Source organism: Salvelinus fontinalis, chromosome 38 (assembly GCF_029448725.1).
Source record: "Salvelinus fontinalis isolate EN_2023a chromosome 38, ASM2944872v1, whole genome shotgun sequence".
In the NCBI taxonomy this organism is placed as follows: Eukaryota; Metazoa; Chordata; class Actinopteri; order Salmoniformes; family Salmonidae; genus Salvelinus; species Salvelinus fontinalis.
In genome coordinates this window covers 21,406,158-21,432,776 of record NC_074702.1, presented here as the reverse complement: position 1 = coordinate 21,432,776, position 26,619 = coordinate 21,406,158, and the positions used below count along the sequence as shown (strand labels likewise).

The 26,619-nt window shown below is 40.7% G+C and overlaps 1 protein-coding gene across 1 annotated transcript; it reads right to left on the bottom strand.

Annotated features, from left to right (window-relative positions):
• LOC129837852 (autophagy protein 5-like) lies at nucleotides 1–26,619 on the bottom strand. The gene is made up of 8 exons (XM_055904325.1): nucleotides 26,309–26,619; nucleotides 25,338–25,499; nucleotides 24,890–25,017; nucleotides 21,871–21,949; nucleotides 19,000–19,162; nucleotides 18,424–18,518; nucleotides 11,979–12,096; nucleotides 1–6,339 (listed from the first exon to the last, which is right to left on the bottom strand). The coding sequence occupies exons 2-8, from the start codon at nucleotides 25,443–25,445 to the stop codon at nucleotides 6,203–6,205; spliced, it is 828 nt and encodes a 275-aa protein (XP_055760300.1). The 5' UTR covers nucleotides 25,446–25,499; nucleotides 26,309–26,619; the 3' UTR covers nucleotides 1–6,202.

The window sequence follows — 26,619 nt, the reverse complement described above, 5'->3', positions numbered from 1 at the left end:
TTCATTCATATACAAGTTTTAATTGCCCCATTTTCATTGTAGTTAAAGTAGTGCCATACAGTTTAAATGTATTTATAGAGTGAAAAAAGTTAGATTTTGAATTAGACCATTTGCATTTGTGACCTCCCAACCTTAAAAGGGTAGGTGAACATAGTCTTAACTAAAGTATCACAGAGGAGACAGAGGTCACACAAAAATATGAAATTAAACAATATACCACATACATTTTCACTAGTAATACATTTGTTTTAGAAACATTACAAAGCATTCTCATCCATTTTCTTATTTTTTTTAAAATCTACGTAACACAGTGGCTGGTGGACCAAAAAGTGAATTTTAGGCCCTGTTTGTGAGTGCGTTTTACAAAACTTTTCATGTACTCAGATGGGCCAGAGAAAAAGTCCCAATGGACTGTGGCTCAAGGGCATACTCAAGTAACAAGAACATAAATATTTACATCATTGCATTTAGTTTATTTCAGGAAGTTTTTCAGGTTCCGAATTGGCTATCAGTGGGAAAAATACTGTTAGCAGTGAATCAACATTTGACATGTTTGTCACACAAAGACACAGACAGGGGCTGAGGGTCTAATTCTCTAGTCTATTAAAGACAAAGTACAGTCTTCTTTGCACAGCCAGCTAGGAGCCACAACATCCAGTCAATACTTACTCACACTGACCCTGAGTCAGAGGCTACAGCTGGGAAGTGGGTACAGTAGTTATTAGAGAGAAAAAGAGGCATCGAGAGAGGATACAGTCAGCCACTGCAACTGAGACAATGATGGGAGGATGTAGATGAAGGTGAGTGACCGTAAAGGCCTTGAAGTGACTCTTTCTCTGCCTTCAGCACCTGCCCATTAGCGGCCTAGGTTAATGACAGGTTGGCCCCTGTGTGGGGCGAGGGGACTGGGACGCACTCAAAATGAGAGGGCACCCCCAGGAACGAGAGAGGAAAGAGAGGAGAGTTATTTGCTCCTCTGACAGCCATTCTTACCCCTGGCTACAGGTATGCTGGAGGGAACCTGTGTGTGTGTGTGTGAGAATGTGTAAGAAAGACAAGGTTTGTATTTGTGTGTTTGTGTAGTCACGGCGTGGAGGGGGGTGAGGTGAGGGTGGCAGAGGGGAAAGTTGTCTCCAGTCACCTCGTATAACTTCACAAGGCAGAGTCTGACTTATGGTCTCCAGCATCTCTGGTTTACCTCAACATCCTCATCAAGAGAGAGAGAGGAGGGGGGACTCTTTGGCTAGACAGTAGTTTATTTTTTTCCTTTCGAACTAACAATACAATTTGAGTTTGACTTTCATCAACTCAATACTTGTCATTAAAAGGTATCCAAAAGCAGAAAAGTGTGTGACAGAGAGAAAAGACAAAGAGAATGAGAGAGGGAGTGACTAAAAGCAAATGAAAGACCTAGGGTTGCTAACATTCAGAGAGCTGAACTCTGTCCTTTTAATAATTACAAACTTCAAAGGCTGTTTCCTCGTTAAAACAGATAATTCTCTCCATCCTTTGAAGCAGGAGGAAAAGAGCAGGATGAACAGAGAGGGATGGCAATCTGTGTTTGTAGTGCCAAGAATTGAAAGAAACAATGGGGACAGTAATCTCTTAGATGTGTTTGGTGACTAGTTTACAACAAGTGGAGACTGGGACGGGATGGCCATTTCCTTATTCCACAGAGAGAACACGTTGCTCGTGAAAAGAGATTAGATCGAGAGGTAAACAATAGTAATTCAGAAACGGGCTGAAGCTATTCTTTTAAAGGTATGAAAATAAAACAGTCTACAATTTTCAGAAAATATTTTGTATCCACCTTTACCACCCCCTGAACCTCAAATAAACACAAATAAATGACAAAGAGAAATCTCCCAGGTTAAGTGTTTTAACTTCTATGAAAACCTAGATGTAGAAATAAGAGACACATAACATCCCCATTCAATGATAATGCAAACCAGAACAGGAACTAAAAGACACAGGCATAGCCCAGAACTACAGTATAAAACAATTTCATTTTTAATTCAATGTTAATTCTACACAAAAACATTTTTACAGCGTTGTAATCACTGCAGTAAGTAGCAAATGAAAGAAAAGCAAGCCACTGCAAAATAGTGTATAAGGAGAGAAAGAAAATAAAAAAACAGAAAAAGAATGCACATTTTTGTTGTTTGTTGCAGTTAACAGTGAGAACAACTCTGAATCCAGGTAAGACCTGAGAGTTGAAGATAGCATTCGTTAATCAATAAATATTTAACTAGTAACGTTTCCACTGACTGGATGGTTCTGTTTGTACCTGTGCTGTAAGTATGATCACAATCACCAAGAGAAAGTAAAGGGAGAAAAGACAAACAGCAGAGGAACGGAAAAGTATCTCAGAACTCGTTTGCATATCGACTAGTGTGTGTGTGTGTGTGTGTGTGTGTGTGGTGGAAGGAAAACTACAGTATTTGTAAATAAGCTCAGAGTCCAAATGTAGAAATATAGAGCAGAACCCCCCCCCCCCCGTGTGAGCTTGTGCTGAGAAAAGGCCCATTGGCCGCCTATGTACTCTCATTCTCTCTTACTCCCTATTCTCGCTCTCTATCCCGCGGGGGATGCAGCATGGAGGGAATACAGTCATGGATTCCTCTAAATTACTAATCACTCTCATGTGTGTCTGATACCCTCTGACTGCTCTCAGCCCCCTGTAACGTGTTAAACACAAACAAATGTGTGTGTGTGAACTCGGTTTCGCGGAATCTAGTGCCAATGACTTGGACAGTAAGAGTTTGACTATTGTATAGCCATGAAGTAAAACACGACAACAACCACAACAGGATGAACGAAGTGATGACCTGGGGAGCAGAAAGGCAATTGGAAAACTGGGGTCAGGCATTGTGTCCCACATACAGGCAACTCCCAAAATAAAGGAAACACTTGTGTAAATGAGGGATACAAAGTATATCGAAAGCAGGCGCTTCCACACAGGTGTGGTTCCCGAGTTAATTAAGCAATTAACATCCCGTCATGCTCAGGGTCATGTATAAAAATGCACAGTTGCCCATTATTTTGGCTACCATGGCTAGAAGAAGAGATCTGAAAAAGAGTGTCTGCTAAATTAACCAAATCTCAGAGACTGAGAGGGGTCTCAAAGAAGCATAGGGGGTTTAAAGAAAACTTATGGGAGATTCTAGAGCGGTGCCTGAGACAGCGGTTTCCACCACCATCAACAAAACACCAAATGATGGAATTTCACGTGTAAGAATGGTGTTGCATTCCTTCAATAAAGTTCCACACTTTTAGAATCTATGCCAAGGTGTATTGAAGCTGTTCTGGTGGCCCAACACCCTATTAAGACACTTTATGTTGGTGTTTCCTTTATTGTGGCAGTTACCTGTACTTCAACATTGTAATGAAAAATAAATGGTTACCGAGGATCACTTTGTGTGAGTTGCAAGACATGCTGCCAAGGGCTTGGAGGAGGAATGGCAGGATACACATGCAATAGAGATATTTAAAAGATCTGCAATAGAGATACAGTTAGAGCTGTCAGTATTGAGCAACTCAATCCAATAGGTTGACTGGGAAATCCCAACAAGACAAGTGTGTCAGCAAGATGAGAGTCTAGCTCTGCTTTTCATCATTGGCTTGTGTCTTTGTGACTGAGTCAAAAGTCTGTGTCTGCTGTGTGCAGTCACACACACACACACCAGAAAGTATTCACATCCCTTTACCTTTTCCACATTTTGTTATTAAATTAAGATGTTGTGTCACAGACACAATAACCCATCATGTTAAAGTGGAATAGAAAATGTAAAAATTGAAAAGCTGAAATGTTTTGTCCATAAATATTCAACCCCTTTGTCATGGCAAGCCTAAATAAGTCCAGAAGTTAAAATGTGCTTAAATCACATAAGTTGCATGGACTCATTCTGTGTTCAATAATAGTGTTTAACATGATTTTTGAATGACAACTCCTATCTCTTTACCCCACATTTATCTGTAAGGTACCTCAATCGATTAGGACATTTTAAGCACAGATTCAACTACAAAGACCAGGGAGGTTTTTGGTGAAGTTATTAATTAGGCTTTAGATGGTATATCAATACACCCAGTCACTACAAAGATACAGGCGTCCTTCCCAAGTCAGTTGCCGGAGATGCAGGAAACTGCTCAGGGATTTCACCATGAGGCCAATGGTGATTTAAAAACAGTTACAGAGTTTAATGGTTGTGATAGGAGAAAACTGAGGATGGATCAACAACATTGTAGTTACTCCATAATACTAACCTAAATGACAAAGTGAAAAGGAAGCCTGTACAGAATTCGTATTTTCCAAAACATGCATCCTGTTTACAACAAGGCACTAAAGTAATACTGCAAAATATGTGGCAAAGAAACTTTTTGTCCTGAATACAAAAAGTGTTATGTTCGGGGCAAATCTAATACAACACATTACTGAGTACCAATCTCCATATTTTCAAGCATGGCGGTTGCTGCATCATGTTATGGGTTTGCTTGTCATCGGCAAGGACTAGGGAGTTTAGGATAAAAAGAAAACGGAATACAGCTAAGCTGTAAGCACAGGCAAAACCTGACTTAGTGTTCTTTCCAACAGACACTGGGAGACAAATTCACCTTTCAGCAGGACAATAACCTACAACATAAGGCCAAATCTATGAGTTGCTTACCAAGACGACAGTGAATGTTCCTGAGTGGCCTAGTTACAGTTTTGACTTAAATCTACTTGAAAATATATGGCAAGACATAAAAATGGCTTTCTAGCAATGATCAACAACCAACTTGACAGAGCTTGAAGACTTTTTAAAATAATAATGGGCAAATATTGTATAATCCAGGTGTGCAAAGCTCTTAGAGACTTAGCCAAAAAGACTCACAGCTGTAATCACTGCCAAAGGTGTTTCTAACATGTAGTCTCAGGGGGGAGAATACTTATCAAGATATAGTAGAGTTAATTTTTTTTGTATTTTGTTAATGTTACAATTTTTCTTCCACTTTCACATTCCAGAGTGTTTTGTGTAGATCATTGACCAAAAACGACAATGAAATCCATTTGAATCCCACTTTGTAACAACAAAATGTGTAAAAAGTACCCATACACACATGTACATACACACACATATGCACATGCCTACCCCTTAGACAGTACCCCACGTCGAGCCCAGCCCTGACTCAGAGCTGTAAACTCCTCTATCCCATCCTCCTAGGCGGCGAATGAGGAAGCCTGACGTGATTAGACAGGTGTGACATCACAAGTTTCCCTCCCCTTCGACTGTAACAACACACTCCAAATTACATGTCTGGCCCCGTCTCCCTTTGACACGAGACACGCAAGAGAGAAGGCAGACAGGATTCCATTCGGACTCTTCACACCTTCCTCACCCCCTCCATGTCCCTCTAGGAGACTTTAAATGATGTCTCCAATTACAACACACAGACTCACACAACCCCAAGGCTTGGCATGGAGACAGGAGTTTAGCGGTCTCATTAGTAGCAGGAGGAATTCCAATAGATAATTAGCTATGGAGATGAGAGAGCATCGGCAATAAATGACACGAGAGAGAAAGAGGGGGAGGGAGGAAGAGAGAGAAGAAAGAAACAGGAAATACAGTGAGAGAGGAAGATGGGAGAATATACAGACAGACAGAGAGCAAGAGACAAAGAATGAAGAAGTGAAGTGTCTTTAAAAATCTCCTTTCACTCCTCAGTGGCATACAGTACAAGTGTGTAAACTCAGTTGTGACTTCATGAACGTCCAACCGTGTAGCTCATGATGTGACTCGGGAAAACTAAGGCGACTTCTGTTAGTAGAGGGTCCCACTAGGCATGTCTGGGCCCTGTCTCTTTCTCTAGGAGGAGGAAGAGGAGAGAGGAGGTGGTAAGCAGAATCTCCCTGCCTCTCTTTTTAAACAGATGAGCTCTCATTCAGTTTGGCCTTCCACATTTTGGGCGGAACAACTTTCCCCAAACAGGTAAAGGTCCAAAAGAGACGGAGTGCGAAGGAGGAGAGAAAAAGAGAAGGAAAACAGAAAACGGTAAATTTTCTCCTGGTGGGCTCCTTTTTGGGACAAGTTGAATGAGATGACATCACACCGCGATTGCGTCACTCTTCGCCCCCAGTCACGTGGGTTTTCCTGCTCTCTAAAGAGTCCGTTCGGAGTTTGCAACTTTCCCAGTTGCCGGGTGTTACCAAACTTTACCAGAGGTGTCAATCACTAGGCGCGGGTATGACGCTGATGTGGAGAAAGTTATCAGGGTGACTGAGGTGCTCGCTCAGCCACTGCAACGGGGTCTCCAGCAGGGGCTCAATCCCATGGATCACCACCTGGTAGTGCTTGGACTCGTCTGTATAAGGAGAGAGAGAAGGGAGACATGGAGGGAGAGGGATGGAGTATGAGCTTCAACTTAAAAATCCTTTTGACTGTGTCGGACTCCATATATTTATATTTCTACAAACAGAAATGCTAGGATTTTCTTTAAACAACACTAGTCATAGATTATAGTGTGGGAGTGTGTGTCTGTGTGCAAGCGATAGTTAAATGAGTGTGTTTAAGTTGTCCCTCTCACCTCAGAATGACCGAAGCCTCTCGGCTAGCGACAGACAGATTAATCAATCACAGTGACCAGGCCTGACCCTGGGACTGACCACAAGTCACACAGCAAGACAAATGAGCCTCACTCACTCTGATGGTCCGACGAGGTGTGCACGTGTGTGTTTGTGTGTGTTAGTGTGAGTTAGTATGATCATCTGCATGCGTGAAAGATTGCCAGCAGGTAAACGTATCTGAATGGGTGTGAGTAACTCTCAATGGGCATATGTTGTATGTGTGTACATTGATGTCTGTAAGTTACTGGTTTTACTCAAAGCAACAGTAGCCCCACCTACTTAGAGACACTGGGCCCCAGGTCACGACCTTTCACCCACTCATATCAGGGCACTGAGGGGAAGGGCGGGGTCAAAACAATAGAGGGGGCAGTAGCCAAGTCATGTAGGAGCTCAGTGTCTATATGACTACACACACATACACTGACCGCTTCTCCTTATACGGTACCAAAAGATGCATACTGTTGCATGTACACGTAATATCTGAACGACCGTTACAATCGTTAGAAATATCTGTCTGAGTGAAGAATCCAGGGTTAGTAAGAAGCTCCTCAGGCACACCCACCACCTGCAGACTGGTATACAGTATGGATATACAGAGCCGTGAAAAAGTATTTGCCCCCTTTCTGATTTTCTCTATTTTTGCATATTTTTGATACTGAATGTTAACAGATCTTCAACTAAAACCTAATATTAGATAAAGGGAACCTGAGAAAACAAATAACTTTATTTAATTAACAATACTCCTGTGTTGAAAAAGTAATTGCTCCCTTATACTCAATAATTGGTTGTGCCATATTTAGCTGCAATGACTGCAACCAAATAGTTCCTGTAGTTGTTGATCAGTCTCTCATCGCTGTGAAGGAATTTTTGCCCACTCTTGCATGCAGAACTGCTTTAACTCAGTGACATTTGTGGGGTTTCAAGCATGAACTGCTCGTTTCAAGTCCTGCCACAACATCTCAATTGGGATTATTAGGTCTGGACTTTGACTAGAACATTCCAAAACTTCAAATGAGTTGCTTTTTAGCCATTTTCATGTCGACTTGATTGTGTGTTTTGGATCATTGTCTTGCTGCATGACCCAGCTGCGCTTCAGCTCATAGACGGATGGCCTGACATTCTCCTGTAGAATTGTCTGATACAGAGCAGAATTCATGGTTCCTTCTATTAAGGCCAGTCATCCAGGTCCTGAAGCAGCAAAGCATCCTCAAAACATCACACTAGCACCACCATGCTTCACCGTTGGTATAAGGTTCTTACTGAGTCTTGATGTCTTGATGATCATCCAGGCTTTTCCAGGTGCTTTTTGGCAGACTTGAGTCAACGTTTTGGATGAGATAGGTCCCATTATGATAGGGCAAAAACCAAACACTGCATTCCACAGTAAGAATCTCACACCAACAGTCAAGCATGGTGGTGGTAGTGTGATGGTTTGAGGATGCTTTGCTGCTTCAGGACCTGGATGACTTGCCTTCATTGAGGGAACCATGAATTCTGCTCTGTATCATACAATTCTACAGGAGAATGTCAGGCCATCCGTCTACGAGCTGAAGCTGAAGCGCAGCTGGGTCATGCAGAAAGACAGTGATCCAAAACACACAATCAAGTCGACATGAAAATGGTTAAAAAGCAACAAATTTGAAGATTTGGAATGTTCGAGTCAAAGTCCAGACCTAATCCCAATTGAGATGTTGTGGCAGGACTTGAAACGAGCACTTCATGCTTGAAAACCCACAAATGTCACTGAGTTAAAGCAGTTCTGCATGCAACAGTGGGCCAAAATTCCTCCACAGCGATGAGAGAGACTGTTCAACAACTACAGGAAGTATTTGGTTGCAGTCATTGCAGTTAAAGGTGGCACAACCAGTTATTGAGTGTCAGGGGGCAATTACTTTTCACACAGAGGAATTGGGTATTGCATAACTTTGTTAATTAAAGTAATAAATGAAGTATACATTTTTTGTGTTATTTGTAAACTCATTTTCCCTTTGTCTAATATTAAGGCCTATTACAATGAAATAACTTGATCCCACTAAACCAACTACTGCTCTTGAGAAAATAAAACAATGACTGCATTACCGATTGTGGCCTGTGTTCATGATGCCGTTCCAGCAATGTACATTTGAACATTTTAGTCATTTAGCAGATGCGCTCATCCAGAGCGACTTACAGGAGAAATTATGGTTAAGTGCCTTGCTCAAAGGCACATTGTCAGATTTTTCACCTAGTTGGCTCTAGGATTCAAACCAGCGACCTTGCAGGGCCAACATTCTTAACCGCTGGGCTACCTTGCCGCCCTATGTACAGCCTATGATCACACATACGATCAATACACTCACAAGTACTAACATTCATACTGCAATAACACTTTCCCTCTCTCTTCCACATACTGTGCCCCTGGTGACAGTATCAGGAGCATGTGGGGGAGGAGGGGCGCTCCCCTGACACTCTCACTATGACACAAGGGAAATTCATCCCAAATATGCACAGCTTGAATATCTGCACACAGAATGTATGGTCTGGTTGGCCCTCTTATGGTTGGCATGTCTTTTTCAGAGGGCGGAGACCAACGTGATTAATCTGTATTTCTCCTCTGAAACGTTGTGAAAGCGCTGTGTCATAGTGGAAGGATCTTGAGTCCTCTAGATAGAATTATATTGCGTATTTTCCATGGATCCTTCTATACTGTGTCCTGAAGGCGTGGGATATCTCCTAGGTTTTTCTGGAATGTGACATAATATTAGGGTTCTTAGGAAGACTGACTGTTGTTTTCACATCTGAATCACACTGTGCTGCTGTGAGCCATTAACATGGGATTCGTTCCAAATGGAACCCCATTTCCTTCATAGTGCACCACTTTTGACCAGAGTCCTATGGGCGCTTTTCACAAGTTGCGCACTATTTAGGGAATAGGGTGCCATTTGGGATGCGGAAATAGGGTGCCATTTGGGATGCATGCATGGCTGTTATATATTACTATGGTGTTTTGGGATTGGGGCCAATACAGTTGCTTTTGATTAATGTTAATGGCATTAATCAAAACACATAACTTTATTGACCCCAATCCCAAAACACTATAGCAATGTATAACTCCATAGCAACTTATTTCCAAAGAGGAATATTGACCACCATAGTTTGAATAAAAATAAAAGATGACAAATTTGCACACACACTGCGGTTGAGTATTACAGTGACTAACAGTCAAGACATGTTTTGTTACTTAAGTATAGCCGAGTCCAATTTAAGAAGGCCACAACCCCATTCTTCCCTGCAGTGAGGCCAGCCAAGACTAAACAGTTACACCAGAACTCAACAAACACACTGACCGGCCAATAAGAAATATGTGTGTGTATGTTAGGGGGAACTGACAGGTATAAATCTATCAATAAATCTCTCTAGACCTGAAAAACATATTTGTCTTGTGATGTCTCATAAGAGTAATTTCCTTCAGCAAGTTAGTTTGTTTTTTCATGAATATACTCAACTGCATTTAAAAGAAGCAACAGGGAAATTGAGTTTGCAGGTATACAATAAACAGACCGTAAGGTATTGACTTGGAGACCTCTGTCTCATTTCTGCCTCCCCCTACTCAACACCTCACACACCCACCGTCCCTCATATCAAACCAACCACTGAAACCCAGAACACCCCCGCTCTCTGAACAGTGAGACAGCCCGTTTGATGAGAAGAGACTGGATTCGCTATTGATTCTGACTGTGGTGTTCTGTGTGGGCGGATTGGCCAATAGTTTCACTCCTTTGTTCTGTGGGCTGTACCATGAATGAGTAAAATCAATAAGAGTGGTGTGTAGGCGAGTATTGTTGGCGCGTGGGCTTGTCAGTCGGGGGGATTTCTGCATTCTCCACTTATTAGAAATATCACCACAAAACCTGTTTTTCTTTATAAGAAACATGTCACATCTGTAAAGGACATGACGGGGGAATTCTCGGAAGGCTTCGACTCGCCAAGGCAACTCTTTCTGAGGCGTGTTCAATTGAATTTGTCCTGCGCCATACATGGGGAGAAACGTGTTACTGTTCAGACATATCTCTCCTGTCTCTAACCCAGTCAAACCATGTCTAATACCTTGCTCAAAACAAAGCGTTCGCAGACGTCAAAGCTGACCAACCGACTGCTAATCAGAATAAGATGTTGATGTTCGAATTTCCTGCGTGGGTAGAAGAACGTCGGTCCGGTCCGGTAACAGTACGACTCATCTGAGTATCATGCTGCCATATGCTGGGAATCCCCAGTTAATATAACCCCTGGTTACATGTTTTGTTGGGTTAGTTCAGTTTGATGGGTTTCTGGGTGCTTGAAGGACCATCAAGGCTTCCAGACAAAACAGAGGGGAATGTTTAAAAATGTTGGTTTGATGTTAGAAACATCAGAGTGAGTGCTGAGACGTCCTTATCCGATAGGTCCTCACAAGGAATCGGATACCAAGAATACGTCTGTGAACAATGCCGCCATTAGGCTGCCTGAGTAACCCCCCAGTCACTCTAATCCAAACACACAGCTATAATCCCCCGCTATCAAACACCCATCTCCCCAGCGAGGAAGAGGGAAACACAACAAACGACGGGAGAAAAGCAGCACTTTCACCTTTATCAAGCCAAGCCACCACCATCCTCAGAGGAGAGCAGAGAAGGAATTGAGAAAAGAGAGAAATGGATAAAAGAGATTATATAAGTACAGGAAGGGGATGAAAAGAAAATATAGTGATTCTTGATAAAGCAAGAGAGAGTGGGAGAGAAGGAGCGAGAAAGAGAAAGACATGTGAGGGAGGCAAACAGAGAGCGAAAAAGATAAAGCCAGGCAGGCAGGCAGACAGAGCAGTAGTAATTGTAGTGGTGCATTACTCCATGCAGGTGATTCTCCTGCAGGTCCTCTGTCTCACAGCTCCATTGTCTGCTTATCTACTTCCTCTGCACAGCCCTCCAGACACTACCTGTTTAGGCTGCCTCGCTCTCCATCGCGCCCTCTTCTCTACATGTAGCGCCGCTCCTCATTCCACTATGTATTTTCTTCCCCTTCCCCTCACTTTTCACTCTTTCACATGTGGGCAACTATTTTCCCTCCTCGACCCTCTCGTGTGTTTTATCTCTGAGCATTGATCTCGAAAAGTCCTCTTTTACTGTGTAAATAAAATAGACCTACATGGCTGATGTCTTCTATTCTCTGGCTTCCTGTGAGATGCAGAGCACCCTTTGATAGCACAGTGAGGAAGAAACAGGTCTGCTTTCTCTTGTGGGACTGTGTGTGTTTACTGTGTGTGTGTGTGTGTGTGTGTGTGTGTGTGTGTGTGTGTGTGTGTGTGTGTGTGTGTAGTACAGGTGTAATTAGTGTTGTGCAATGTCTATGAGTAGGTAAGTACCGTCGTTGGATATGGCCACGGGGTACACCTCCTTCAGCAGATCCCCCAGCGTGTGTGTGTAGCCGTTGGTCGATATGGGGCGAAACAACTTCTGGATGAACGGCCTGTCACTCATCGTCTACACGGAGAGTGGGGAGAGGAATCAGAGCATGACAAAAAAATTACATACAGTGCCTCCGGGAAGTATTCACACCCCTTGATTTCTCCCACATTTCATTATGTTACAGTCTGAATTTAAAATTGATTAAATTGAGATTGTGGGATATTGCATTTAGATCACATGCACACAATGTCAAAGTGGAATTTTGTTTTTATAATTTTTAACAAATTAATCAAAAATTAAAAGCTGTAATGTCTTGAGTCAATAATTATTCAACCCCTTTGTTATGGCAAGCCTAAATACATTCAGGAGTAAAAATGTGCTTAAAAAGTCACATAATAAGTTGCATGGAATCACTGTGTGCAATAATAGTGTTAAACATGATTTTTAAATTGATTACCCCATCTCTGTACCCCACACATACAATTATCTGTAAGGTCCCTCAGTTGAGTAGTGAATTCAAGCACAGATTCAACCAGAAAGACCAGGGAGGTTTTCCAATGCCTTGCAAAGTAGTACACCTATTGGTAGATGGGTTCAAATAAAACAAGGTGACACTGAATATCCTTTTGAGCCTGGCGAAGTTATTAATTAGGATTGGATGGTATATCAATACACCCAGTCACCACAAAGATACAGGAGTCCTTCCCAACTCAGTTGCCAGAGAGGAAGGAAACCGCTCAGGGATTTCAGCATGAGGCCAATGGTGACTTTAAAACAGTTACAGAGTTTAATGGCTGTGATAGGAGAAAACTGAGGATGGATCAACAACATTGTAGTTACTCCACAATACTAACATAAATGACAGAGTGAAAAGAAGGAAGCCTGTACAGAAAAAAAATATTCCAAAACATGCATCCTGTTTGCAATAAGTTACTTAATTAATTACTCAAGTACTTTTATGCAATAGCTTGACAAAGCCACACAATAGCCCTAATGCAAGAACATAAAATGAAGTGGTTATTCTAGGCTACAAGTCATGACTCGATTATTTCTGGCGCAGACCCAAGCCCTCGGGAACTGCGCCCCAAATGAATATGCCACTAAATAAGCCAAAGTCTCTGACGATTCAATCACAGGCTACTCCAGTGATAAAAGTTAGGTGCAATACAGGGGAGGCTGGTGAGGTGAAATCGGAGGATGAGCTCATTGTAATGGCTTATAGGTCGTTATCAATAAAACGTCACAATACGTTCAATTTGGCTGCTGGGGGGCAAGGGAACCCACAGCTTCGCTAAAACCATTGACAACTATGTGCCGTTTTCAAGAGATTGTTAAATGTTATAACTATTTGGTTTTAATATCATCACCTCTTGAAGAACATAGAGCTACAAATTGTTCCATGCAAAACAATTGTGCACATTTAGCTCCATCATCAGAGTTACACAGTGTAAGAAATTGTATTAGATATTGGTAACTTGTTTTAACAACTTCTCAACATTACCTATAAGTTGACACAACATACACACCCCCTCTTTCTCTTGGACATATGCTGGACACATTGGACATATACACGGCACCCACAATTCCCCTCCCCCATGACAATCACACAGACACACCCAACCCATGGTTGGACCTCAGGACAAAGAACTCTCAGGAACCAATGGAACGTGGACACCAGGCCTGATCAGGACTACCCAAGACCCAGATCGACCAATCGGAAGGCCGGACTCGCAGATCTACCTACTTTGCTTGTTGTCTATATAGTACTGTACATTTCTGGAAACTGGCCTCTTTTCCGGACGATTCACTAGGAGTCAGACTGAAAGAGCCTTGCTGCAAGATTTTACTAAGATATCTTTACATGTAATTAAACGGCCTTATTATAAAATTATCCACCTCGTCCTATTGTCTCCTCTTGTTCTCCTGTCAACAGTAAACGTTTTACTAACAACAGCAAGTAACTGCCTGCTTTTCGTGATCAGTAAACATCTATTGATCGTGTCATTTCAGATATGTGAGGGTAGCCTCATGATATCTCTCAATATTGGCTGCCATTAATTGGATATTTGAGTGATATAAAGTGAACTATACCTGACAAGTGTAAGTAGCTTAGGCTAATTTTCCCATCCTTTGCGGCTCTGACTGTCAAACAACAGAAGGGTGCATTTGCCGATGTACTGTTAGCTGATAATGTTTACTTTGCAAGCTACCAGTAAAAACTTTGTCCAGTTGGCTAAACATATAGTGATAAGTAAACCTAACGTAGTTTTCCTCTCCAACTGCAGCGTAGACCTATCTAGTGAAGTTAGCTAACATTATCCCCTTTTTAGCATTGTTTTTAATTGTTTAATTATGATTGTTGCTGAAAGACATGACAGGCACTGAGGTAAAAAAATATATAAAAATATAATTGGCTAGCTAGCTAATAACAGATTACGTCAATATGGCTAGTTAACAAGCTAACTTTCAGTAGATAAACTAAATGGCTATATTTGCTTGCCATCTATAGTAGTGATGACAGTAGTCCGACTGACGACTTTACCAGCACGAGGACTTGCCGATGTCAAGCTCTTTCCAAAAGCCTTGTCTCTGATGAAGCAAACTAAAATGACACGTTGTTTGGTTAGCTAGCTAGTGCCATTTCAAATGGATAGGCTACCCTCACACATCTGAAATGACATGATCAATTGATGTTTAGTGATCATGAAAAACACGTTACTTGCTGTTTAACTCTGACGATAGAGCTAAATGTGCGCAATTGTTTTGTATGGAATAATCTAAAATGTCTAGTTCTGACTATTCTTTTCTAGAGGTGATGATATTACAACTAAAAATGTATAACGTTTAACAATCCCTTGAAAATGGCATGCAGTTGTCAATGGTTTTAGTGGAACCAAATCAAACGCTCTGCACCGTTTAATTGATAACGACATATTGAAGACAAGAGTCCACCTACAGACACATCTAGTAAAATATTAAAAGTGGTGCTTGCTACCCAATCTCTGATCTGAGGGCACATGAGAAAGGTGCCGCTCGCTGGATATGGTCCAGAAGATCAGGCGTTCGTACACGGACACCGGCGATCGGGTTGGCTATCAGTTCTGGGAAACCAGTTTGTCTATCAGTTCAGGGAAACCAGGGGCCTCCGAGGTGACAAACTGCGAGTCTGACACACAATAGCAACTAATCATGGGAGCTGTGAAAAGGAAACCAGCAACGGGAGGGTTCGGGTAACGGAGCTGTAACTAACACCGCCGGGCGCATGGTAGGGAAGGTGGCTCCAAAGGCGCGAAACTGCCTCTCGGGTTACCAGAAAGAGTGACTCACTGACAGGAATCGCATTTGTGCGGGATTATGCCAGGAGCTGAAGTGGAGAGAGTGCGATAAGTGACAGCTACTTCGTTGCATTTTTAAAAACCGCCATGAATAATTGACCCGGGTACCATACAAAGAGGGGGCCATTGATCCTGGAGAGAGGCGCGATACTCTTGGACGGTGACACTTTCTTTTCAGTTCGTGTGACACCAGAGCTAGCAGAGTACCACCTGGCGACACCCAAGAGCGATGCGTCATTAACTCTCCAATGATGAGAGGTCAGGTGAAAAGAGACTCGCTCTCCCTGACTGAAGCAAGCAAAGGAACTCAACCCATAGCCTAATTGCCGGTGTGGATTCAATTCGACTAATTGACAGTAAACTGGTGGCTGAGGTGCACAAACGTCAATCAATATAATAATAATTATTATTGGCCCGTGACATGAACGGGAAAAAGCGGTGAGGGAGTAGTGCCCTTCTCAAATGGAACAGTGATCTGCACCGCTCGGTCATGTTGTCAACAAGGCAGCATGGTGCATCGTCTAGAAACATATATCTCTTTTTCATCAAATATATGTTTGAATTTTCAAACTAGATTTCGTTTTGAAGGCAGTTACTCCACGTGCTTAATTTAATCTAGTCTTGGCTACGTCACTTTTGTTTTGAGCCTACTTCACCGTGGGCTTTGAACGGGGCACCTGGCTCACTCGCGGGAGCCAGCCCGGTCCAAAATGAATGCTATTCACTTTTCACCTGGTGCAAACTCCTCTCACTGGAGTAACCCGGCCCAGATAATCAAACCCCCTCACTGGGTGAGTCAGTTGGAGAGAAAGCACTGGCACTTTTCTCACTGAGCCCAAGACCTTCCACTGGTAAATAAAAATTCCAAGTAGATTTTTTGGACCTCTCATTTTCCTCAACCACTGAGGCACCATGTAATGTACAGTATACATGTAGGCTACCTCTCGTGGAATTGGATGCCCTTACGTTAATGATTTTTTGCAAATCCAATCAGTTTTCCACGTTGATCTTTTGGGTTAAAATGACGTGGAAACAACGTTGATTCAACCAGTTTTTGCCCAGTGGGATTTTCATTTTACGCCAGATTTAGTGGCTTTGGCACTTTGTAACACACGCACGCACACGCAAAGACAGATAAATCCATCCCCTTGAAATCTCTTCCCTTTTCAAAAAGGAGTCTAGCGGAAGTGAGTGGTTTGTTATTTAGAGTCAATGTTGTCATTAATTCTGTCTGCATCAAAGTAGCACATGTTATTTACACTAAAGCCCGCAATTTGTCGTCAGAGTGGGGCCTGCAGGTTGAAATATAGTCATCAATGATGACTACCGCATCCGGACGTGGATAGCTTTGTCCGCCGATGGTTCAGTTAACTTTGGAGTACACAATGCGTCTGTGGTTTTACAACCACTGTTTTATTATTGTGTTGGAACGTTTTATTATAGGCAAAATACAAAAACGCTTTGTTGAAGTGTGAAATGAGTTACATATGTACCTAGTTTTGGGACAACATCGGGAGTCTGTGTATTGTCCAACCAATACAGAGACTCCCAGTGTTGTGTCCCAAAGCTAATTTGTACCAATGGTTTGTTTAATTTTGCATGTATTTGTTTATGATAGCCATATATCCACGTGAAGGAATTGGCCACAATATTATAATTGAAGACTAGGCATTACATCACATTTTCCTGGAAGTGGCAAAAAATATTCATCATCTCATTTTGTGGTAACATTTTGTTTCCTTTACTAACCAAAAGTCAATATAGGCCAAGACGTTTTTAGTCAACACTTGAATGATATATTTTATTGTTCTGTTTGGTAGTCTTTAATTTTGAATAGATTTATGATTGTAACATTCCAGTGAAAACATTGATGAGAGATTTTATGGGCATAAAGGCTGACATCTGTTATAACACAGCAGCAAAGCCCTGACAACCTACTCTGATTCCCCTGGAGAAATTTCCACATCAATCTATATTCAGCAATATATCACTAGAACCCCTTCACAACTGCCTCGTCCAAACACGCCTTCATTTGTTTATTCTTGTTGAGAAGAGATGGCTTCGAATACTATGGAATAAGGTAGGCAAAGCTATATACCACTCGAGCTGATCCGAGGGCTTATTGAATGCATTCTTGGGTAAAATCATGCCTGTTACAGGCGCACCGTATCCCCACGCAGTTTTCCTACACTATGGGATACACACGGCCTAATGTTTTCCAGACCTTCAGGGCGAGACACTGGTGCTTATTCATCTTTTTGAGGGAATTTCATTTGAGTCATGATGGCGGGATCCCCTTTAGGAATTCACCTGTGCCCGCGTGCATCCCACTGTTTGGGCACACTTCATTTGATTTGCCCACATCCAACTATAAACTTGTCAAACGAATTGCTCGCCAAGCACAGTCAGAAAAAACATTAGGCTAACACATTTGGAGTTTAATGGGTGGGTGATCTCTGGGAAAATATTAGTTTTTTTTAATGTATCTGCTGTTATCAAAAGAGTTTAACAAAATACAATTTTGGGGGGAAAAGTTATTCGCTGAATATCTCCAGGAAATATTTTGCAACTGAGCACTTCTGTAGGGTTCTTCCTGTCACTGGATCACAATAAATTACAAGCTTACTAACAAATTAAAAGTTGCTCAACAGCAGCCCACTTTAAGCTATAGGACTTGGGCGGTATCCTATTCATGAAGAGCCTTACAAGTCCGTCATACAGCACCATCTACGGGACAGTTCAGGTACTGGACAATTAATTCATGATTGTGTTGATAAGCAGTTTGTGCAGCACATTTCAGTTTTTTGTGTACTATGTATTTTGTTTAATTCTTACTCTGATTTTCAAATTCACTTAATGCTTTCTCATATTCCTAAATGCACTATCATGTTCTATTTGCTTATCAGATGATAAAATAGTATTCTCTCATTACTATGCATTGCCGTATTTGTGACCTGATGTATTTTTTTGATTGCATCGATGACATCATCTATTAACAGTACCAGTGATGCCACACTGCAGGTCACACTGGCTGTGATGTCGACAAGGCATGCATTAGCCCATTTACCAGGTATATCCTGAAGGGGATGTAGCGAAAGCCTCCCTCCTCTGTGGGGTATTCCATCAGCTTACGGTTCATGGCCCAGAACTGGTCAAACTTATCTGAGGAACACAACACAACTACATTTACATACAAACTGTCCCCATCTCCTTTTATGTTTTTAAACCAGCTCTACAAGGCTTCTGAAACTCTGTTAACCTGTCTTGGTTTCTAACTCCCCTCCCCTCTATCTCACTTTCACACAATTTTAGCTTTTGAAATATTTCATATCTGTTTTCTCTTCTGGGTGGAGTTGTAACTGTCTCTTTCTCTCTCTGTTTTGGTTATGGAAGCCACCCAAAATAGTATATTTTGGTAAGTGAGAAGAGAAAAAAACTTTGCAGCTGAGGCAAAGACAATGTTCAGAGAGTGTGGGTGGCGTGGTTTTGACTGGTTGGCTTGGGGGTGTGTAAGTTGTTGAGTAGAGGGGCAAAATAAGGGTACCGAGTCCCAAAGTCAATACTTACACGTGTGTGTGTGTGTGTGTGTGTGTGTGTGTGTGTGTGTGTGTGTGTGTGTGTGTGTGTGTGTGTGTGGCCTCACCGTTCTGCAGGCCCATCCACAGCTGCTTGTGGTCTTTCTTCTGCATGTCGTTGATGACCTGGCTCTTGTGTTTGAGGGCATCCGCCTCCTTGATGCTGGACATGAAGTGGGCCTCGATCACAGAGTTAGAGGGGCAGTGGAGCAGGTCACGCTCTGGGAAATTCTACCTCAGAGAAACCACACAGGCAGGACTGCTTTTTAATCGGTATGGTCGATTAATTAGGGCCGATTTCATAAAAATCGGTAATCAGCATTTTTGGACGCCGATTATGGCCGATTACATCGCACTCCACGAGGAGACTGCGTTGCAGGCTCGCCACCTGTTACGCGAGTGCAGCAAGGAGCCAAGGTAAGTTGCTAGCTAGCATAAAACTTATCTTGTAAAAAACAATCAAATCTTAACATAATCACTAGTTAATTACACATGGTTGATGATATTACTAGTTTAACTAGCTTGTCCTGCGTTGCAAATAATCAATGCAGTGCCTGTTAATTTACATTGAATCACAGCCTACATCGCCAAACGGGTGATTTAACAAGCGCATTCGCGAAAAAAGCACTGTCGTTGCACCAATGTACCTAACCATAAACATCAATGCCTTTCTTAAAATCAATACACAAGTATATATTTTTAAACCCGCATATTTAGTTAAAAGAAATGAATGTCAGCAGGCAATATTAACTTGAAATTGTGTCACTTCTCTTGCGTTCTGTGCAAGCAGAGTCAGGGTATATGCAGCAGTTTGGGCCACCTGGCTCATTGCGAACTGTGTGAAGACCATTTCTTCCTAACAAAGACCGTAATTAATTTGCCAGAATTTTACATAATTATGACATAACATTGAAGGTTGTACAGTGTAACAGCAATATTTAGACTTATGGATGCCACCCGTTAGATAAAATACGGAACGGTTCCGTTCTGATAGTTTCCGGATTTGATCATATTAATGACCTAAGGCTCGTATTTCTGTGTGTTTATTATATTATAATTAAGTCTATGATTTGATATTTGATAGAGCAGTCTGACTGAGCGGTGGTAGCAGGCTCGTAAGCATTCGTAAGCATTCATTCAAACAGCACTTTCCTGCGTTTGCCAGCAGTTCTTCGCAATGCTTGAAGCATAGCTCTGTTTATGACTTCAAGCCTATCAACTCCCGAGATTAGGCTGGCAAAACTATAGTGCCTATAAGAACATCCAATAGTCAAAGGTATATGAAAAACAAATGGTAGAGAGAAATAGTCCTATAATTCCTATGATAACTACAACCTAAAACTTCTTAACTGGGAATATTGAAAACTCATGTTAAAAGGAACCCCCAGCTTTCATATGTTCTCATGTTCTGAGCAAGGAACTTAAACGAAAGCTTTTTTACATGGCACATATTGCACTTTTACTTTCTTCTCCAACACTGTGTTTTTGCATTATTTAAACCAAATTTAACATGTTTCATTATTTATTTGAGACTAAATAGATTTTTTAAATGTGTCATATTAAGTTAAAATAAAAAAGTGTTCATTCAGTATTGTTGTAATTATCATTATTACACACACACACACACACACACACACACACACACATATATATATATATATATATATATATATATATATATATATATATATATATATATATATATAAAATATATATAATAAATAAAAAAAATATATATATTTAAAAAAACGGGCGATTAATCGGTATCAGCTTTTTTTTTGGTAATCCAATAATCGGTATCATCATTGAAAAATCATAATCGGTCGACCTCTAGATTTTTAGCATTGTATACCAGGGGTTGGAACCGGTTCAGGGAAAAGAACCGAAAACCGGAAAATACATTTTTTCAAAGAACAAAAGTGATCCATACTGTTTCGGAACAGACACATAATTTTAAAAGCATGGGAACCGGTTAATAACGTAATTATTATAAGTTCCAGGCATTTTGTTCTAGTCCCACTACAAAACACAACAAAGCCCTCACTCTGTCACTCAGAAACATATTCCAGTGTCTACCTGGAAGCTGAAAATCTTTGCCTGTGCGTGTTTAGGCTACCTGCCCCTCTCTCACTGTAACTATCTCTGAAGCATAGGTGACTAACTGTACTGACGTTACAAGCTTGCTTCAGAAGATAGGGAGAGAGATTTTTAATTAGCAAGAGAAAAATGTGTAAACTTTTTCAATGCTAGTTAAGGGTACTATAGGCCTAATTATCATGTTTCACATTGGATTTATTAACTACAAAAAGGTAAGACATGTTTTAAATTCTGGTGCCGCTCTGCACACACAAGCTTGTTAGATAGCTACCTCAAAGGACATTCAAAGTTCCTCCATAGAAGACGCTCCTCCTAGGTATAATTCTGTGAACCTAATTCATATAATGCATGTCATAACAAGATGCCCAGTGCTTCACGCCTCCTCCTCAACCGTCTCTCGCTCTCTCCACAACCTCAAAATGGTTGTCACATCTTGCGCCATAGGCTACACTCGTCTGTCCATCATGCATGTAAACAACTAGCTTTTCATGCATGTAAACAACTACCTTGTCGCACTGATTGGTGAAGTAATTTAATGAGCAAAATGTTTTAAATATATATATGTTTCACAGGTTAAAAAAGGAACAGAAAGGAACTAAATAAACCTGTACTTTTTTTTGGTTTGAACCGGTTAAGAACTTTATTTTTCAGGTCGGAACAGTGGAACGAAACGGGGGGAAAAAGTGGTTCTATTCAGAACGAAACAATTGGAAAATTATTTTGGTTCCAACCACTGCTATATACAGGCCAGCATCTGGGGATTCTACATTTGGAGCAGCAAATATAGTTGCTGCTCCATATGTACTATGTTAACTTGCTGCAAAACAAATTCTGTGTTGTACCTTAAAGTGCACAGTGATGCTCCAGGGCAAGGCAGTGTTGGAGGCATGCAGGTCAAACAGTAATCCAATTGGATAGTGCCTGCAATGAATAAACACAGCCACATCAGTTGAGAAAACATGTCACCAGAGCTTCATTCTTGTCCAACTCTGAATCATAATGAGTTATCCTCTCCTTCACCTTGGGCTGGATCTTAGGTAACCGATTAATAAGTTTTAGAGAAAGTTTTAGAGAAAATAATTTAAATCAACCTCTTAGTTTATATATAAATGCCTAGAATATTTCAATTTTGGGGAATCTCTTATAAAATGGGTAAAAATTATGTATAGTAACCCTAGGTGTAAAATAGTAAATAATGGCTACATCTCAGAAAGTTTTAAACTATCTAGAGGAGTAAAACAAGGTTGTCCACTATCGGCATATCTATTTATTATTGCCATCGAAATGTTAGCTGTTAAAATTAGATCAAACATTAATATTAAGGGATTAGAAATCCAGGGCCTAAAAACTAAGGTGTCATTGTACGCTGATGATTCATGTTTTCTTTTAAAACCACAACTAGAACCTCTCCACGGCCTCTTAGAGGATCTAGATACATTTGCTATCCTCTCTGGATTAAAACCAAATTATGATAAATGTACCATATTACGTATTGGATCACTAAAAAATACACATTTTACATTGCCATGTAGATTACCAATTAAATGGTCTGACGGTGATGTGGACATACTCGGTATACAAATCCCAAAAGAAAGAAATGATCTCACTCCAATAAATTTTTATAGAAAGTTAGCAAAAATAGATAAGATCTTGCTACCATGGAAAGGAAAATACCTGTCTATTTGTGGGAAAATCACCCTGATTAACTCTTTAATCATATCACAGTTTACCTATTTGCTTATGGTTTTGCCTACACCTAGTGACCTGCTTTTTAAATTATACGAACAAAAAATATTCAATTTTATTTGGAACGGCAAGCCAGATAAAATTAAAAGGGCCTATTTATATAACGAATATGAATTCGGAGGGCAGAAATTATTAAATATTAAAGCATTAGACCTCTCACTAAAGGCATCAGTCATACAAAAGTTATACTTAAATCCAAACTGGTTCTCTAGTAGATTGGTACGAATGTCTCATCCTATGTTCAAGAAGGGCCTTTTTCCCTTTATTCAGATTACACCTGCTCACTTTCAGTTGCTTGAAAAGGAAATAATCTCCAAAATATCTTTATTTTTTAAACAAGCCTTAGAAAGTTGGTTGCAATTTCAGTTTAATCCACCTGAAAGGACGGAACAAATAGTACAACAAATCTTGTGGTTAAATTCAAATATAGTAATTGATAAAAAAACTGTATTTATCGAAGAAATGTTTAAAAAAGGTATAATTTTTGTGAATGATATCATAAATAGGACTGGTGGAGTAATGTCACACATGCAGCTAACACAGACATATGGAAATGTCTGCTCTACCCAAAATTACAACCAATTAATTGCAGCATTACCACAAAAATGGAAGAGACAGGTGGAAGGGGATAAAAGTAAGGAACTTGTATGTCGGCCTTATATTAAAGAACATAAATGGTTAAAGAAAAGTGTGATAAATAAAAACATATACCATTTTCATTTAAGGACCAAAAAACTTACAGCTGTGCCATATAAATTGCAAAATAGTTGGGAAGAGATTTTCGATGTACACATTCCATGGCACATGGTTTATGAATTGATACGCAAAACAACGCCGGATTCAAAACTTCGAATTTTTCAATTTAAATTATTGTACAAAATTCTTGCAACTAATAGAATGTTATATATATGGGGGATACAATCTTCCCAGCTCTGTAGATTATGCTGTGAGGAGGCAGAGTCATTAGACCATTTATTTTGGTATTGTCCGCATGTAGCTCGTTTTTGGTCACAGGTCCAGGAATGGTTGAAGAATTGCAACATTTGCGTAGAACTAACGCTACAGATAGCAATACTGGGGGATTTGAAAAGCCATATTCAAACAATCAATAATATAATAATTATTTTAGCAAAAATGTTTATTTTTAATTTACAATCCGTGGAAGCTTTGAGAATAGGAAGATTCAAATCTTTTGTGAAGCATCACAGCACAGTTGAAAAATATATGGCAAATAAAAATCCGAAATGGATGATGTTGGAAGATAGATGGGAAAGGTTGAGTGGAGCTGAAGGGTGGGACTAATAACAAGATAAATAATGTAGGGCATACGGGATCTGTGAAATGTGTATAGGTGCGGAGCTATTGTGAAATAGCACAGTTACAAGTGGAAATCAAACTGGATGGACAACAGAAATAGAGGAAGGACTAAGAACAAACAAGAGAGAACTATTATAAAGTAGACTGTGTCTGTAAAATGTGTATAAGATGTATAAATTGAAGGTAAAAACAGAAATGTTTATCAGTTTACTTCAATTGGGGGATCGGTGGTAGGGTTTGCGGGGAATAATAATAAAGGTATACTCTTTAAAAAAAGTATGTATGTCTATGTAGGTATGTGTATGTATATATGTGTATATGTATGCATACGTGAATGGATATATATATTTGCCCCAAAAAATATGGGGGGTTGGAAATGATGCAGACAATTACATTGGAAGCAACATTCTTTCCGCAATATTAAGCTGATCCACCCCCCCCCCCCCCCCCCCCAAAAAACAAAAAAAAACTCTTATTTACCCAAAAGTCTGAGTTAAATGTGTATGTCGCTTTAAAATTAGGACTCGTGTCCAAAACTTGTTTTGGGCTGCCACCTGGTGCCTGAAATGTAAGACTGCAGATAATTGGTATGTAGTCTCCTCATTGATGATGATAGGAGGCGAGTTGATATGCTTAATTCTGATCTCTAAACTATTTAATTTACTGCTGTGCTAGGACACTTGTTTCTATGGAGGGGCACAGGGAATTCTAACCATTATATTCACTAGTAGTTGTTAAAACAAGTGAATAATTGACAACACACATAGTGCTCGCAGTCCTAATTTAAAGCTCACCCACCATTTGAGTGAGGTTCCCTCGAAATCAAACCACATCTCCTCTACGTCCTCGGCCTTCATGACCTTCAGGAAGTGCTTTTTCACCTTGTCTGTGACCAGAGTCAGGTAGCTCACCCTTGGCAAGAGGAGCTGAGGAGAGAACAGCAGAGGGGGAGAAGTGAGGGGCTCAATCTAGGTTCCCGCAAGTGTTAACTAGATCTATGTCCATTGCACATGAGGTTGGTCACACCTTAAATTGGGGAGAACAGGCTCATGGAATGGCTGGAGAGGAATGGTATCAAATACATGGTTTCCAAGTGTTTGAAGCCATTCTATTTGCTCCGTTACAGCCATTATTATGAGCCATCCTCCCCTCAGCAGCCTCCACTGGCATTGTCCGGCAAAGCAACATCAGTTTAAACTTTTGTTATATATATATATAGTACTAGTCTGCATAATGTCACACTTACATAGAAGGGTTCGGCCTCTCTCTCTGTGATCTCATCCTGGTAAAGTGTGAAGCAGGTCGGAATCCGACCAAACCAAACATCTCGTAGCACGTCCTTGTCATCTGCCATCCTCCCGTCGCACCCAGTGGCACATAAAGGAAGTACTCTCTAGCTACAAACTACCTGTCATCAACAGATTAAAGGGTCAATCTTGGATTGGTACATTCATTTTGGGACTTTTAAATTAATGTTATATACCCATTGATTTTTGAGGAGTTTAATTGATCAATTCCTCATGAGTGTAATTGTTAACTGTCGTAACCAAAAATACCACCAGAACCAAAAATATGAGCGTGTTTTACTTGTTTTTTTGTAAACTAACCCTGCATAACCTCACAACATGGCTAAAACTATAATTATCTGTCTATGAGTGACAGTGACCGTCTATGAGTGACCGTTGTTTGAACTCCAGATTTTGCACCAATGACAGTCAGTCTCATATGAGAGAGTACACCAGAATGGTAACATTCGAAAGCTCTCTACGGAACGTGTCAATTAAGCTCTCTTTGGAACCAGTCAATCACAGCTCTGCAAAGAGTTCGAATCTTACCACATTTTGTGAACACACAACTTCAACTAGCCAGCGTTAGGCTAGTGGAGAAATACAACGTGCTAGTTAGCTAACGTGTTAGCTAGACACTGTAACTATCTAGCCACGACTTCACTGGTGGTGAGGAATACGATTACATTTAACATAGCTAACTAAGCAATGGTGTATTTGTTACTTTGCAACGACTTACATGTAAATTATTCTGTATTGACTTGCTAGCTAGCCAACTAGCTAGATAGCTGCGTATGCTACCTAGCCTCACTGGCACCGGCAGGAATAGTAGCGAGGCTGTGGGCACATTTGTAAGTTTGGCCTAAACAAGTGGTAGGACAAGGAGCATATCATTACTAAAAGTTGAGACAAATGATGAACAACATCTTACTTTTCTAGAGCGGTTGTAACCAGCTGCGATTAAGGAAGAGGGCCGTGGTGGCGTTGTCATTCGCCTGTCAAGGGAAAAAAGCAAGGAAATCCCCCTTTTCCCCGACGAGGTGTAACCTGTAGTATAGAGTGGCATCCAGCGTTCATTGTAGTGTATTACAATAATCATGTCGAAATGGTTCTATTCATTGCAAAGATGACCTATAAAGTTGTTGGTTAGTGACGACAATTTTGATTCGCCTAGTAATCTATAAGTAATTTTGTAGTTATTGGTAGTTTCATTTACAGCTTGCAAACCACTGAAGTTTTCTT

Bases quoted from the DNA above. Each gene is read 5' to 3' on its own strand.
- LOC129837852 (XM_055904325.1), bottom strand. From the start codon at position 25,445: ATGGCAGATGACAAGGACGTGCTACGAGATGTTTGGTTTGGTCGGATT. The intron at 21,950-24,889 runs GTGGGTGAGCTT...TATTCATTGCAG, and splicing joins GAGGGAACCTCACTCAAATG to GCACTATCCAATTGGATTAC. The intron at 6,340-11,978 runs GTACTTACCTAC...CTCCTTATACAG, and splicing joins CGTGGCCATATCCAACGACG to ACGAGTCCAAGCACTACCAG.